This window comes from Alosa alosa, chromosome 17, assembly GCF_017589495.1.
Source record: "Alosa alosa isolate M-15738 ecotype Scorff River chromosome 17, AALO_Geno_1.1, whole genome shotgun sequence".
NCBI classification, from domain to species: Eukaryota; Metazoa; Chordata; class Actinopteri; order Clupeiformes; family Clupeidae; genus Alosa; species Alosa alosa.
The window spans coordinates 9,538,379-9,553,827 of NC_063205.1; the positions used below are offsets into that span (position 1 = coordinate 9,538,379).

At 42.4% G+C, this 15,449-nt stretch overlaps 3 protein-coding genes across 5 annotated transcripts; 2 read left to right on the forward strand and 1 right to left on the reverse strand.

Moving 5' to 3' along the window:
- Window positions 1-9: 9 nt before the first annotated feature.
- foxm1 (forkhead box M1) lies at window positions 10-6,167 on the forward strand. 3 transcript variants are annotated; one of them, XM_048267388.1, is made up of 9 exons: window positions 10-138; window positions 1,108-1,605; window positions 1,753-1,901; window positions 2,028-2,213; window positions 2,378-2,506; window positions 2,679-2,738; window positions 3,040-3,094; window positions 3,222-3,391; window positions 3,498-6,167. In XM_048267388.1, the coding sequence occupies exons 2-9, from the start codon at window positions 1,143-1,145 to the stop codon at window positions 4,338-4,340; spliced, it is 2,055 nt and encodes a 684-aa protein (XP_048123345.1). In that variant the 5' UTR covers window positions 10-138; window positions 1,108-1,142; the 3' UTR covers window positions 4,341-6,167. The 3 variants fall into 3 exon arrangements, with proteins under 3 accessions (XP_048123345.1, XP_048123344.1, XP_048123346.1); XM_048267387.1 differs by lacking the exon at window positions 10-138 and adding an exon at window positions 718-979; XM_048267389.1 differs by lacking the exons at window positions 10-138; window positions 2,679-2,738 and adding an exon at window positions 718-979.
- si:ch73-352p4.8 (cystine/glutamate transporter) lies at window positions 6,165-10,490 on the reverse strand. The gene is made up of 13 exons (XM_048267392.1): window positions 10,390-10,490; window positions 9,717-9,975; window positions 8,911-9,037; window positions 8,627-8,742; window positions 8,397-8,522; window positions 7,889-7,988; window positions 7,748-7,792; window positions 7,546-7,669; window positions 7,334-7,437; window positions 7,133-7,229; window positions 6,882-7,034; window positions 6,563-6,740; window positions 6,165-6,420 (listed from the first exon to the last, which is right to left on the reverse strand). Exons 2-13 carry the CDS (start codon window positions 9,946-9,948, stop codon window positions 6,356-6,358), a joined length of 1,467 nt encoding a protein of 488 aa, XP_048123349.1. The 5' UTR covers window positions 9,949-9,975; window positions 10,390-10,490; the 3' UTR covers window positions 6,165-6,355.
- Window positions 10,491-11,805: 1,315 nt separating this feature from the next.
- pex26 (peroxisomal biogenesis factor 26) lies at window positions 11,806-15,292 on the forward strand. The gene is made up of 5 exons (XM_048268279.1): window positions 11,806-12,202; window positions 12,367-12,507; window positions 12,626-12,951; window positions 14,065-14,211; window positions 14,462-15,292. The coding sequence occupies exons 1-5, from the start codon at window positions 11,958-11,960 to the stop codon at window positions 14,563-14,565; spliced, it is 963 nt and encodes a 320-aa protein (XP_048124236.1). The 5' UTR covers window positions 11,806-11,957; the 3' UTR covers window positions 14,566-15,292.
- Window positions 15,293-15,449: the final 157 nt, after the last annotated feature.

Consider the following 15,449-nt stretch of genomic DNA (forward strand, 5'->3'; position numbering starts at 1 on the left):
CCTTGTACGACTGCGCCAAAATTCAAAATCCTGCAAGTGTTGAAAGCGAAAGATCCAGCAACTGTTCTTCAATGTGTCATGTAATGATATGGTCAAGTCTAGCTCATACAATCAAAGGAATACTCTCCTAATATGAAGGTCTGTTCTATGTAATGACTGTACAATTAATAACCATCTTGAAAGTCGTAATGTGCACAGTAATGCAAACTTAACCATTTCGTTAGCTGCTAGCGATCAACTCGCGTTGTTGTTTTTGTTAGCAACGTAACCTAGCTAAGTTAGCTAATTTATGGCTATCAATAATATCTAGAGATAGTGTTGCTGGCCCAGCATATGTAACGCAACGTTATATCAGTTCCAGTTGGTTAAAACTATATTGAAACATTTATTATTTTGTACGATGATTCAAAAATATGAGCTGTTGGTATAAACAAGCTGGCTGGTTAGCATTTCTCTGGATATATGACATAGAAGTCAGTGTTGGCTCAAATCTTCACTATCGGTGCACGTTGTTAGCCACTTGGGAGCTCATCAGAAGAATGACGTTGCTTGCTAGCTAGTTACAGTCACTCGAAAGAATATTGGGATTCTAAAAACTCATGGTTTCTAGTTCTATGTGCGATGTTACATTGTAGCTTGCATAGACTTTTTAACGACTTTGTTCTAAAATGATGCACGTCACAAGGAAGCCGTACATTTGAAAGATTATATTTTTCATTCGTTATTAGTTAGCCAAATTCAAATAGCTTTTCTTGTAATCCCGCCTAAATTGATTTTTTTATGGTCAAAAGATCAACTGTTTATTTAATCTAAACTGTTATTTTATGGTAACGATTAATAACTTTAAGTTGTCTTGTTTTCCGTATTCAAAATGTCATTTGGTGACAGCCACTGTCGGCGAATTAGCAATTAGCAAGCTAACGAATCTTTGTATTTAACGTTACGATAGCGCACACTAACCAGTCAACTATACGTTCAGGTAATAACATACTACAGAACTGAATGAGTTTGCTAAAGGATTTGCCAGACGTTTGCCGTGCAAACCACATTTTCTTTAAGCAACCTTCATTCTTTAAAACCCCATCCCTTGCATTTTCTTTTCTTCAGAAAACCAATCAACACAAAGGTCCAGCCACAGTGATATGAGCAGAATGAGAGAGAGCCCCAGGAGACCCCTGATCCTGAAGAGGAGAAAACTACCATTTCAAAGAAATGATGTCCCTCATGATGAGCCAGATGGCTTGCGACGCAAAGACATTGTCTCTTCATCCAGTGCTCAGTGCTTTCCGGATGGCATTCGAATCATGGATCACCCGAGCATGCCTGACACTCAAGTGGTTGTTATTCCGAAGACTGCGGACCTTAAGAGTGTCATTGGGGCTCTTACAGCCAAAGGAAAGGAGTGTGGTCCTCAAGGGCCAAACAAATTTATCCTCTTGAGTGGCAGTGGCAGTCTTGAAGAAGCAGCAGAGTCTCTTTGCCAGTCCTCATTGGACACACCAGGGAAATCATGTCAGGGTGGCCTGATCTCTCCATCTCTATCAGAAGAATGCACACTGACAGACTGTCTAGTAGAAAGCAAGTCTCTGACCACTATTAAACCCTGTGAGTGCAATAATTGCATACCCCTGACATTTAACTGTAGACAGATAACATGTCAGTTAAGTCTTTGAGTGCAAACAACAAGGCAGAAATCTCAGGTATGGCTTAGATTAGCATGCCATTGACACATTATTGTTTCATTCCTCTCAGTAAACAAAGAGCTCGATTGCAGTCCATTAGATGACAGCTTGACCAACATTCAGTGGCTTGGACGGATGAGCACAGACGGCCTCGGACCTGATCCTTTGAGGAAATCTTCAAACAAAGAGAACCAGGAATCTTGTCAGCAACTTCAACCGGTACAGTTTTTTCTAGTGCTGTACTAGCCTGTCTTATGTAAGCTCATAAATGAAACTCGTAACCTAACTATTTAATTGTTCAAGTTGTTTTAAAAGTGCATTCTTATTTGTCCGTATCTACCCCAGCCACCCAGAGACTCTGATGACGCTGTCAAAGATCCCCAGTCAGAAAGACCCCCTTACTCGTACATGGCCATGATTCAGTTTGCCATCAACAGTAAAAAGAGCAGGAGGATGACGCTGAAGGAAATCTATACTTGGATAGAGGACCACTTTCCCTATTTCAGAAATGTAGCCAAACCAGGCTGGAAGGTGATTATACTTATACCATGAGATATGAGTGAATTGTTTTGGTTTTGATGGTAAGCATGTATGGTTAATATGTAACGGTCCTGCTTTCAGGGTTAATTGTTTTAAATTTCTGCAAAACTTCTTAGTATTTTCCTTGCTGACACTTTGTTTGATTCCCCCCTTAGAACTCCATTCGCCACAACCTGTCTTTACATGATATGTTTGTACGTGAGACTGCTCAAGACGGCAAGGTGTCTTATTGGACTATTCGTCCAGAAGCCAACCGATGTCTGACACTGGATCAGGTTTACAAGGTAGAAGTTCAATATATATATTTTTTTTTTTTTCTCACACAAAATATTGCCCTGCAAGAGTTCCTTTACTTTTAGTACTTTAGTAATATCAGCATGGCAAAAGTCTATGTTATCTTAAATATCGTTTAACTCACCTATTCACCATCTTCTTAATTTCTGGCCCACCCTACAGCCTGTGGTGGACTCCACCACCTCCTCCTCCCTACAAACCCTGCAGGTCTGTGACTCACAAGTAAGCCCTTTTCCTTTCCTCTCTGGAACTGCAGTCAGCCAAGAAGGAGTGGACAGGCAGAGTGCATTTATTTATTTGTCCTGTGAGAGGGCACAGTCTATCTTTTGTTAGCTCTAGTGTAATAACAGACATTTCAATTTGCAGGAAGCAGTCATGTGGAGACAGAGCAGCAGAGCGAGTTCTTTCATTTTGACAGGCCTGTTCCTATCCAGGCTTAGATCAGCTTGTCTTCACCACCTATGCTTGTGAAGCAGTCTAGGCCCATTTGTTAATTCTGACACCATATTTTTCATTTCCACAGCAACAGAAGCGGGGTGTCACAGAGCTGAAGAAAACTACAGCATCTGTCACATCAGGTGAGTCAAGATTTCAAAATGTTTGCAGGATATTGACAGCAACAGGCCTAAGGAATCTTTATGTAGGGATGAAAGTATTAGACTAATTGTGTGTGTGTGTTTCGGCTTGGTGCTTCCTTAACCCCAGAGAGGAAGATGAAGCCTCTCCTGCCTCGGACAGACTCCTACTTGGTCCCAATCCAGCTGCCCCTGGCATCTCAACTGTTTTTACCCTCATCGGCTCAGCTCTCTCTACCTGCCTTGCAGCAGACCTGCAGCTCATATGGTGCAGGGAAGAGGGTCCGCATCGCCCCAAAGGTAGAAGCCCTAACGTGTGGTGTGCAGCTGATGAAGATAGATATTCCTCTGCTACTGTAATGCTAGTGTGACATTCTCTGATTGGTTGTGGTTGTATCACTTTAAGGTGCTGCAGAGTGAAGGGCCCTCGTATATGATGTGTATGCCTTCCTTGGAGGAGGTGGTGAAGGAGGAATCCCAGAGTATCCCTGTCAGCAGGGAGACCGGAGCTGGAGCCACAACACACAGCACGAGCATGGGCAGACGAGAGTCCAGCAGTTCACGGCGCAAGCAGCGCCTGGTCCTGCCCTCCACCGAGGAGCCTGTGCTCCTCTTCCCCGACAGCACTTTCTTTGATTCGGGCCTGGCCTCCGACAACTCCACTTTCCAGGACACGCGCGATGCCGAGCTGGAGCAGCAGACACAGCCGCAGCAGCAGCAGCAGCAGCAGCCCAGTGCTGAGCCCGACAGCCCGTCAAGGGAGTACACCTTCAAGACCCCCATCAAGAGCACTCAGCCGGCCTCGTCCACCCCCAGCAAGCCGCCCGCCACCGTCCTCCCCGAGCCCTGGAGGGTAACGCCACTGGGGAAGGGCGGCCGCAGTGTGCTGGACTTCAGCCCCATCCGCACGCCCACCGGGCCGTTGCTCACACCGCAGCGTTACGACAACACCACGTTCAGCTTCAGCAGCACACCCTTCAAGGAGCTGCCGCTCTTCAACTCCCCCCGGGAGCTACTGACCTCAGCGCGGTCCTCCACCTCCGCTTCCACCCCGACCTGCTCCCGTGAGCTCCTCCAGATGGGGCTCCCGGCCCTCTCCAATCGCTCCCTGACCGAGGGGCTCGTGCTGGATACCATGAATGACAGCCTGAGTAAGATCCTGGTGGACATCAGCTTCTCATGCCTGGATGATGATGAGCTGGGTGTGGGCAACATCAGCTGGTCACAGTTCATCCCTGACCTCAAGTGAACCCACCCCACCCACCGGCAGATCCTTCAGCCTCTTGTTTTCTGAGCTGCTCACAAATTATTTGTTTTGTAACTATCTTATTTGTACATGTTGTTTCTCGGTTTACCTCCCTTTTTCCTTTTTCTCCTGATTTCAAGCTTCTCTCACTGCCTATGTGTACTTACTGTGTTGTATGTTAAATGTTTGTGCGTGTTGTAATGTTATGCCCAGGTCCTTTCTTCACTGCCCTTCAATTTGGCCCTGAAGAATATTTTAAAGGTGCACTCCACCCCTTCGACCATATCTATTTTTATACCTTTACAGCCTACCTTGCATCAAAAATGTCTTCCATTTTACCATTTTACTTCTTACACAGAACCTCTCTCTCAGTCTTTTGTAGATTTCATATGGGAATAAGCCATATGACTTAAAAGTCCAATCTCTGAGACTAAAGGTTTAAAGCAACGGGTAATCATTCATTCTCTATTCATGATTGAAACTTGAGCATCACATTTATTGGAATGTGTACTCTGCTCCCTGAGTGAAATCTTCCATTTAGCAGTAGTCAAAGAGTGACTGTGTATGGACCTTCTCACTATCTATGTACATGGCTGGAGTGCACCTTTAAAACCAACTAAGCATAACAAATGAGAGAATGTCGATAGATAAACGTTGATTTGCACATTTTGTAATATATATGTATCTAGCTGTTGAAATTTAAAAGTCACATTTTGATTTAACTAACTGCCAGAGGAGACACTACTATGCTAGCTAAGAAAAAAAAAGACATGTATGCTTTAGCTGAGAAGGGAGAACTGCCAGACTTAAAAGTGAAGGAAAAATAGAGACAGTGAAAAAAAACTTGGTTTAGACACAGAAATAAAGGACCATTTTGCAATAGCTGAAATGTTATAACTGTGCAGCATATTATACGATGGAAACTGAAGGTATAATCTGTTTCAGTACACTTTTACACTTCAATAACTAGTTTTTGTGTATCTTCACATGAATAATGCTTGGCTTGTCTACCATTTGCTATGAATGATCTTGGCATTCTGCCTTTCAGCAGTCACCTAAGTGGGACATTGTCAAAGTGACTTGCTGCTCTGTTGCTTGTCCTATGTGCCTGGTTATTCTCAATAAATCAGTGTACAGTAAACATCAATCCACGTTTGATAAGCTAATGTGTTTGTTCAGTGTAGATCTTAGTTGAAACCCTTGCATATCATGGGCAGTGATGGGGTGTTACTGGTGGCATTGTTTTATCTTATGTCTACTATTACTGTACATGCAAAGTTGAAAGTAATGCAGTGTTTAGCAGAGGTCTTATGAAAAGCTTAATGTAATGTCCTGTCTGACTATAATAGAAATAGGAATGTGTAAAGACTTGAAGAGATTACACAAGTACCACAAACCTGGATGCACAATGTTGTGATGTAAAGAGTACAGCAACACAGGCATATGTAACACAGAAATGAAGCCATAAACTACACTCTGAAAAGTCATCCACAGAGGTAATTCTCTCCAGTTGCATTGCTTTGACTGTTCTTGTGCAGAGATATAATGTTATAGTGATGTTATAGTTATGTTACACTGCATGCATAACAATTTTGTGTTTGAATGGTTTTGAATATTAGCACTTCCTTTTCCCAATGGCTTTAGTTTTTTCACATGTTTTTCTATCTCACTTTTCTTTGAGATGGTGTTGTTATGCTCCCAAAACAAGGTTTGTTTAAGAATGGCAATACAAAAACATGCCCATGTGCATTGTAATTTAGTAAAGCATCTTTGATTCTTTTAAAAACCAGTGTCATCCTGTGTGATATAATAAAGGGAACATTTTCCTTGGGTAGTATCCTTTTTTATTTATTAAAAAGACAATATGGTTTTAAAATGAATAGAAAATTGAAAGCTTGACAGGTGCTCTGAAGACTTCATTTGCATTGTCATATTGGCCATGAGCTATGCTCTTTGATATCTGGTGCTCCACTGATCTTCTCTGACTCCATTCTTCAGTTTCAATCAGGGACCGTCCCTCAGTAGGTTTGGACCTCTTGCTGTGCCACCTCCATGAGGATCTGGAGCTGCCTGCTGATGTAGTCTACAAGGCAACCAACGCAGCAGTAAGACCAACAGCGGTCATACACATGTACAAACACTTACCAATCCCATTCACTAAGTGACCACTCCTTTTCACACTACTTTTTAGAGACCTGGAATGGGGGAAGAAAGAGTGAACTCACCAAAGGCACGCCTCAAGCGAGGTGGAAGGCTCTGGCGCTTCACAGTCAGATAATACACGGGAACTCCTGACAGGGTGAGGGCACAGCTGCCCCCCGTGTTCCAGGGGTCAGAGTAGAGAGACAGGCCCACGATGAAGAAGCAAACCAGGGTAAAGATAACTGCAATAGCCAAGGGCACCTTTGGCACAAAAGCAGAAGCACCAGAAGTTTTATGTTTAAGTCCAGAGTCACTACATCATTTGGGGAATAAATAAGATGCTGGCACGAATGCACTGCCATGACATATTCAGGGATACAGCCATAGGGTACTCATAGCTACCTTGAAGGGCCTTGGATGCTGGGGGAAACGATACCGATGAATGAGCATCCCCAAGGTTGCCATGGCAATAAAGAGCCAGCGGGAGAAGGAGGCCAAGTTGATGAGCTGGTAGATGTCCCCTGATCTTATCACCATAAAAACCACCATTGGATACTGCAAACAAAAGACATACAACAGAACCAGAGTGAGATATACTGTAGTGGTGATTGGAGAGGAAACGGCACTAACACAGATGGGACAAAATGGCTAACCATGAACAGCACAGCTGGTAGCGGTGTCTGTCTGCGGATGTGGATCATGGAGAAGAGAGCCGGCCAGTGGCCCTCCCTGCCCCCCACAAACAGCATCCTTTTGAAACAAAGGCAGACGTGCAAGAGAGTTATTTGTTTAAGCAACTGTGTAAAATAAAGTCCTTAAAAGTTAATTGAGAGAGTTAGTTTCGGTGATTCCACCTTGACACTCCAAAGAATCCACCATTAAGAGCCCCTAGGCAGGAGGCTGCCACCAGGATGGGTATCAACGAGGATACACTTTTGATGGCACGGTTGGCAAACGTCTGCAGTTAGGAAACATGGCAGATATATTCACCATTAAATCACAAACTCAGATCTCTTAGATCTTACATTGATGCAAGGTACATCAATTTGCTGTTCTGTTCACTGACCACGGCCACTGCCTCAGACATCAACAGCTCGTCTGCAGACATCATTGTGTAGTAAGCAATGTTGACCAGTACGTATAACACCGTCACTGTCACCATGGAGATGGTGATTGCCAATGGGATGTTTCTGTCCACAACAAACAAGAGTAGGATTAACACTATTTCAACCTTAATAGGCTGTTGTTGATAAGTGTTTTTCTTTTACCTGTTTGGGTTTATCACTTCCTCTGTGACATAGTTTAAGTAAAACCTGTGAGAAACAAAACAATAAAAAGTTTCTGTTTATTTATTTTTTTAAGAAATTCCGTTTAGGTTATGCTTAAGTTAATGTGACTGCCATACTTACCATCCACCATAAGCATATAAGCCTGAGTAAAATGCTAGAGGCAGCTTGGTGAGGACAAGGGAGTCAGATTCAAATGCATTATGAAAATGTTCTGTCTTTCCTGGGAATGAAACCACAGACAAAAGTCAAACAATGATTATAAAAAATGCTACTGCGCTTATAGGGTATAGCAATTCTATGCAATACACTTTTTTTGTCAAATTCAGAACATTTTGGGAAATCTTAATGTATACAAAAGCAAACATTTTAATTTCAACAATCACTGAGCAACTAAGAGGAGAGCACGTCAGACCTGCGGCTCACAAGGAGTTGCTGGAGTAAGTGTAGGAGAGATGTTGAGGCACATGCTTTATTTTCTTTACATGGTTTCACCAAGCAGCAGTCATGTTATACCACTATGCGATACCTGTAGTTTCATTGGTTGTTGATCTCAAACATCAACAACCCTTCACCAGAATGGTGGACTATATGTCTTTAATCAGTTCATCTCACTGTTGTCTTTGCCCACCTTGTGCAAGTGCCATGACTCCTGGAATGACAATGAGTATCAGCGCGAACGTCTTGATCACGGTCAGTGTGACCTGTGTCCGAGTGGCCAGAGTCACACTCCAGCAGTTAACTGCTACCACAAAGGCTAGCGAGGGAGAGAGACAAGGAAGAGAGAGTCAGGCTATGAATGCAGGAGGTTGTCGCTTATCCAAGTGGACAGGAAAGAAATGTAAAAATTGTGGAACTCACTGATTCCGAGGATGCTAACCAGCATCACCAGTACTGTAGGTGCTGTACATGGAGCAAAGATGGGCTCCACCACATAGCGACCAAACGCTAGTGAGACATAAGATGCAACAGCTGGCCTGGAAGACCCCATGTGGACAGGAAGTATTTGTTTATCATTTTCCCCTTGGATTCAACAGAATACCCCCCCCCCTTCTCTCTCTCGCTCTCTCTTTCTCACTCTCTCTCTCACACACACACAAACACACTTCTAAAACATAACCACGAAGCCACTCTTATCAACACACCTGATGAATATGAACTCAGCCCAGAGTCGTAGAAAGGCAGGTAACGGCCCCAGGGTCTCCAGTAAGTAGGTATAATGCCCTCCAGACTTTGTGAAAGTTGTACCAAGCTCAGCATAACAAAGGGCCCCTGACTCACCAGAAATATGAGGAAAATGTATTATTTTGTCACAGTACAGAGAATTATATCACAGGTGAACTTATCTTCATCTTTACCTTATTACCTTTATTACCTTATTACCTTTACCTATTTTCACCACGGTGTATGGTTGCAGTAGCACCATGCAACTTGTGGACATTCTTAGCCACTATTATTTTGTTTCAGCTTTTCCATTTGCCAAAATGTATCTGCCATTAACCAGGCACTCTGAATATGAACGGTTTTAGGGAAAGACCTTATTTCATTGCAAAAGGGCAGCTTCCCTGCCTGACGGCACATGTTGTCCCTTTGATCTCTTTATTTTCACAACAGTGGTCTGTGTGGAGGGGAGGGAAGGAACCTTTTGGCCCAGGACCCTGAGAAACAGCTTGTTGGCTTCCACACTTAGACCCCGACTGCATTATTATGCACGTGCCGTTTCAGCCACTACTGAAGTGTGCTGGGTCACACGCTCAAATGCCAGAGGATTTACAAAACGTGCTCACATGATGTTCTAGCTTACATTCTTTCACATCTGTCCTTGAACAAACATGTGTAAATTACCCTATAGGCAATATCAGCTTGTCAGTGTACACACATAGCAAGTGAATTCTAAATCTCTTCTCTCCTCTTCTAAATCTCTGTCTAAATCTCCTAGTGTCTCACTCACCGAATGTTGAGAGAACTCCACACAGAGTCCAGACCAGAAGGGAGAGCCCCACACTGCCACTGTTCATCAAAACACCTTTGGGCGCGATGAAGATGCCACTGCCTACCACTGTGCCAAAGATGAAGGAGACGGCTGGCAGAAGGCCGATAGTTCTCCTCAGATGAACCGCCTCTTTTTCATCAGTCATGTCCTTCTCACCGCCTGCCGCAAACTCGGCTTTGGCTCCCTCCATTACCCGATGGCAGGGAAAAGAGCCAGGCTGGAGTCCACAGCACACACAAACACACATGCATGCAAAGACATTTGGAAGATACATTTCACCCACAGAAATGTAGTCATGGGCATATATGCATGTAAACACAGTACACAGTACATGCACACACTTTTGCACACTTATTGATTAAAAAAAACAACAAAATGCAGGCGCTAAGGACGATACACATATTCTGCATTTTTTTATCTTAAGTGTGCTTTAGCATGTGTAGAATTCTGATAAACAATCAGCTGATTTTTTTTCCCTTCCTGACTATGTAAACAAACATGAGAAACAGAACACATGCTCTCTTTCAGGTATTAAATGTTAATGAAGTCACTCACACTACATGGGGCACAGTGGTAAACATTGTTTGCATTATAGAACAAAAGAAGTGACATTATGTAGGCCTATACTCACCAAATCAACTGGTATCCGACAAGATGTCAGGACAAGCAGAGAGAAGTACTATTGGTCATGGCGAGGAAGAAGTGGAGTACTCCCCCTCTCTTCCACGTGGCCCTCCCTGCTGCACCCCCTTGTTTTGCAGGACCCCCTCCTCCCGTCCCCTCCACTGTGCAAGCACTCTCTGATCAGCACAGTAACCACGGTAACTCACCCATCCTGCATGAACAGATGAACAAAGCAAGCAGTCTTCCCAGGCTTCGTCCACACGCAAGTAATTAACACAGTTCAGAGAGAGAACAGCCTGCTGCCTCCATTGAGTTGAGTGTAAGCTGTGTGCAAGCTTACATGACGTTGTATGTGTGTGTATGTGTGTGTGTTGGAAGGGGGGGGGGGGTTACACCAGCTGCAGACATGAGGAATAAGTCAACACCACTACAGGAAAAGAGCTCCTCTACAACAACAAACATTTTATATATATATAATATGCAACAAAATGCACAATTTACTCCATAACGTTGATTACATTTAATAGCAAATTCACAACTTACCCATAAGGTTTGTTGGACTTCACAATATATCCTCTTACGCATAGCAGCGGTGGAGCTTTAGCAAGCATCAGACTGGGGTCAAACAGCAGGAGCCTAACAACAAACTGACAAACAGCCCAGAATACAGTTTTCTTTCTTTCTCCAGGGTCACAACCCGTCTGGATAAATCTCAGACCTTCAGATGATGGACCTGCTTGTTAACATTCCAGAGTCAATGGGAGAGAACAGGTCCACTGATTCAGGGTCAACTGTTCTATTAATTGCCACAGATGTGTTGACTATGGCATGCTGTAACTTGCAGTGGAGAACATCATTATCCACACTGTCCACTAAAATCTGGACAAACTTCTAAAAATCTGAATGGCAATTTATTTGAATTATATTCCTGGTTGATGATGATTCCGTTCAGCAATATCTAAAGCCAACTTATTTTAAACAAAATAAGAATGTGTGTGTTTATATAAGATATCTAGGCCTACAAGTCATAATCTGGATATATTCTAAAGTGATTTGAAAAGATTCCTTTCTGTGCGAGCTCTTTCTTAAGCACTCTAACAAGTCCTGAGTTGTTGTTGTAAGGCTATGCCTATTGAAGATATTTAGTGATTGGGCCTAATAATTAGTCTTTCAGAAAACTGCTTCAATTAGTTCATTGGGGTGCTTCAAAAAATCAGGGGGTTTTCCCCACAGGGAACAGCAAGTGGAGTGAAAATTAGCTTTACCTGTAGGGTCAGTTTAACACTGTAAATAACCTCAACAAAAAGTGCTTCAGAACATTGTAGCTCCACTCCAAACCAGTAGAGGGCAGTACAACATATTTAGAATGTTTAGACGTTTTTTCGTTGTTTGTTTTGATCACGTCAGACATTCTCTGGTCACGTTCAAGGAAGGAGAGTTGGTGATGATCACAGTAACCCAATGTGTAGGCTAAGGTGGAGTTGAATCATTTACGTAGATATTTTCAAGAACATTTATTGTAGTGTATTAGTATGTGTGTTTGAGAAGCACAGTTTCTCAATCGCCAATTCATCGATGCACAGAGGATTTGTTTACGCCATGAAAAGCAATTCAATGACCTCAATAGCTCCCTGCAACAGTATGAGTTCTTTCCATGCCGCCAGCAGCCCTCCGATCAGCACGGGGCTACTGAAAATTGTAGTCCAGCTGGATGCAGCTGTCGAATACCTGATGGTGCATAAAAATTTCCAGAGTGCCTTTGACACGTGCGAGAGAGGGTTTGAGAACTTGGAAAAAGTTGCAGAAGAGGAGGATAGCAGGTGGGTTCTCATGCAAGCAGCATGAGAATAATGTCGTAATGGCCTGTGTGGATAGAGGGCCCGTGGATATGGTTGTCTAACGAAGTTAAGACAAGTGATTTAATGATAACTTTGAACATGAGGCTTTGTTAAACTGAACATTCATATTCCTGTTCATTCGGCAGGTATGGGGATCTTAAGGCGTCTTTATGTACAGTGGGCATTCAAGCATTGGCTGAACTCAACCAGTGGCGTGGTGTTCTTGGTTGGGTCCTACAGCACTTTGGCAGCGCAGATACAATGCCAACCAAAATAATGCAAATGTGGTAATTTGCTTTTTTTGTTGTCACACAACACTTTATAAGTCACCAGTTTCCTTTAATGAACAAGTTGCCTTCCATGAACAAGTTCACCCTTACCAAGTTTGTACTGTTTTCCCCCCAGCATTCTTCTGTACTCTAAAGTGGGTGAGCATGCTACAATGCAGGAAGTGGGCCATAGCTGGCTTCACTGTCTGGACAATACAGCCCTGTCTGGCTATGGTACTGTGGCAGAGTTGTACCTCCTGCATGTGTTAATCCCACTGGGCCTGACAGCCGAGGCACAGCAGCTGGTGACTGGTGATGTTGGCAGCGCTGCGTTTACAGCAGACCAGAGGCAGGTGGCGCTGGACTTAATAGAGAGCCAGCAAAGTTCTCAGGAGGGACAGACACAGAGTCCAAGTCCAGAGGCCACTCCACAGATGATCACAGATGATACTATGCCTCATGGTGTGTGATTCAATTTAGCACCCATTATGGAAAGAGTGGTGAATTTATGTGGATGATGATGTACTAATTGGAAGGGCTCAATAACATAACACCAGAAACCTTCAGTTTCTGTGCACATAACATTTGCCATTATAGTAGCATTAAGTTAGATACCTTTTAGACATAAAGTGCTGGCCAAAAGTATTGGCACCCATGCTAAAGTTGACTGAAAAGAGGAATATTTCATCATCTTTTGGAAATTGATCTTAACCTTAGCCTTAAGTGAAAAATGAGGAAATATCTAACCTTTAAGGACACCAATTTTCTTAGTGAATGAATAATGTATCATAAATAAATAAATGTTCTTCCTTAAAATACAGGGTCATAAGTATTGCCCCCCCATAAATTCCCATAGAGACAGGCAGATTTGTATTTTTAAAGGCCAGTTATTTCATGGATCCAGAATACTGTGCATCCTGATAAAGTTACCTTGGCCTTTGAATTAAATTAGCCCACATCATCATCATCCCATTCACCATACCTAGAGATAGGCATGGGTGTTATTTCAGTTAGCCTATTAATGGGTTTGATTTGCATTGAGCTCAATGAGCATCAAACCAGCTAATAGGCTAACTGAAATAACACCCATGCCAATCTCTAGGTATGGTGAAGGGTATGTGATGATGTGGGGCTATTTTAATTCCAAAGGCCAAGGTAACTTTATCAGGATGCACACTATTCTGGATCCATGAAATAACTGGCCTTTAAAAATACAAATCTGCCTGTCTCTATGGGAATTTAACATAGGGGTGCCAATACTTATGACCCCTGTATTTTAAGGAAAAACATTTATTTATTTATGATACATTATTCATTCACTAAGAAAATTGGTGTCCTTAAAGGTTAGATATTTCCTCATTTTTCACTTAAGGCATTAAGATCAATTTCCAAAAGATGATGAAATATTCCTCTTTTCAGTCAACTTTAGCATGGGTGCCAATACTTTTGGCCAGCACTGTACTATGAATCTAGACTGAATTTGCATATGCCGTGTTTGTAATTTGACTGAAAGTGATTAGACAATACTTTGATTAGTCTATCAGTTGTAACTGTGTGTATGTGTTTGTGTGTCAGGTTCTGTGATCCAGAGGCTTCATGGAATGTTGAGGCTGCTACAAAGGGGGGTCTCAATAGCCAGATTAAGATGGAAGCTTATACCTGTGCGACGTTTTTTGCTGACAGTATTCCTGCTCTATTTGCTACTAGTCAGAATGGACCCAGGTAAGTGAGTCTTGCTGTGTTATAACTGGACCAGTTTTGTGAAGTATTTAATCTAATATTTACATCAACGGAAATGTTCTTACACTGATGTTTTACAGTGATTATAGTTGATAACTTGTGGAATATTGCAAACCATTGCTGTAGCCTCTGTCTGCTACACGTACTACATGCCACAGTTATAAGACAGTTATACTTCTACACAGGTGCATTCACTCATCTGTGTTCTGTTTTGACCTGTTTACCTTCTCAGCTCTTCCGTCATCTTTCCCCTGGGTCCTCAAACTGCTGCGACTGCTGAAGCAGATGTGGTATGCCATGTTTGGTCCGTATTATCGAGCCAATGCTGCAGTGTGAGATCCATCCATGGCTCAAAGATGATGCACTTGAGAGGGTTTTTGAAAAATAAGACCGATGATTTTTTTTTAAGTGACCTGATGGGACTGTTGTTTTAGAAATCAGTGGACTGGAACAGGATCTTGGAGGTGGAATTCTGGGTCCTTTTGTGTCTTGTCCTCTGTGAGGGTTGGATGCTGAGGTTGTTATATATGTGAAGTATTTTGTTAGTTATATAGTTATTATATTGATATTGCAAAATAAATGGCTTTTCTGAAAAATGAAACAGCCTTGGTCTGATATCCAAAAATATTGATTTGGGGTACAGCATATGTGTGAATTATGATCACAGCTTAGATCACACATAAAGGTAACATCAAATTGCTAATAAAGACCTGTAATGATTGTTTCATTCCATATGTACCACCTGGTTAGCCTGATATCACCAGACTAACTCACTTCATTTAGTATCTCAGTGAGATGAAAATGAGCTGAGATACAGATGGGCGGGGTCAAGCTACCACCCAATAACATTCTATTCTTCCAGTTTAAGACCTTTCAAATTAAGCCACTTAAAGTTGATTCTTAATTTTATTTGGTCATTGTTAATTGGGACACATGTGACCAAAAACAAAAACTATTGAACATTCGATGAGTGTAACTTGTAAAATTTAGGATTTCACAGGCCAGCAATTTTTTATTTGATAAACCATGTAATTGCAGGTGGATTAAAAATGTTTAGACGTTTTTTTGTGTGTGTTGTTTGTTTTGAAAAATGAAATAACAAGCAGATGTTAAATGTTTGCTGAATTGGCAGCTGCGATTACGTGAAGAACACTTTTTTTTAATCGTCCACGTAGGTTAGGCTAGGTTTCGTTTCCCCGGTAGAGGATGCTGTACCATAG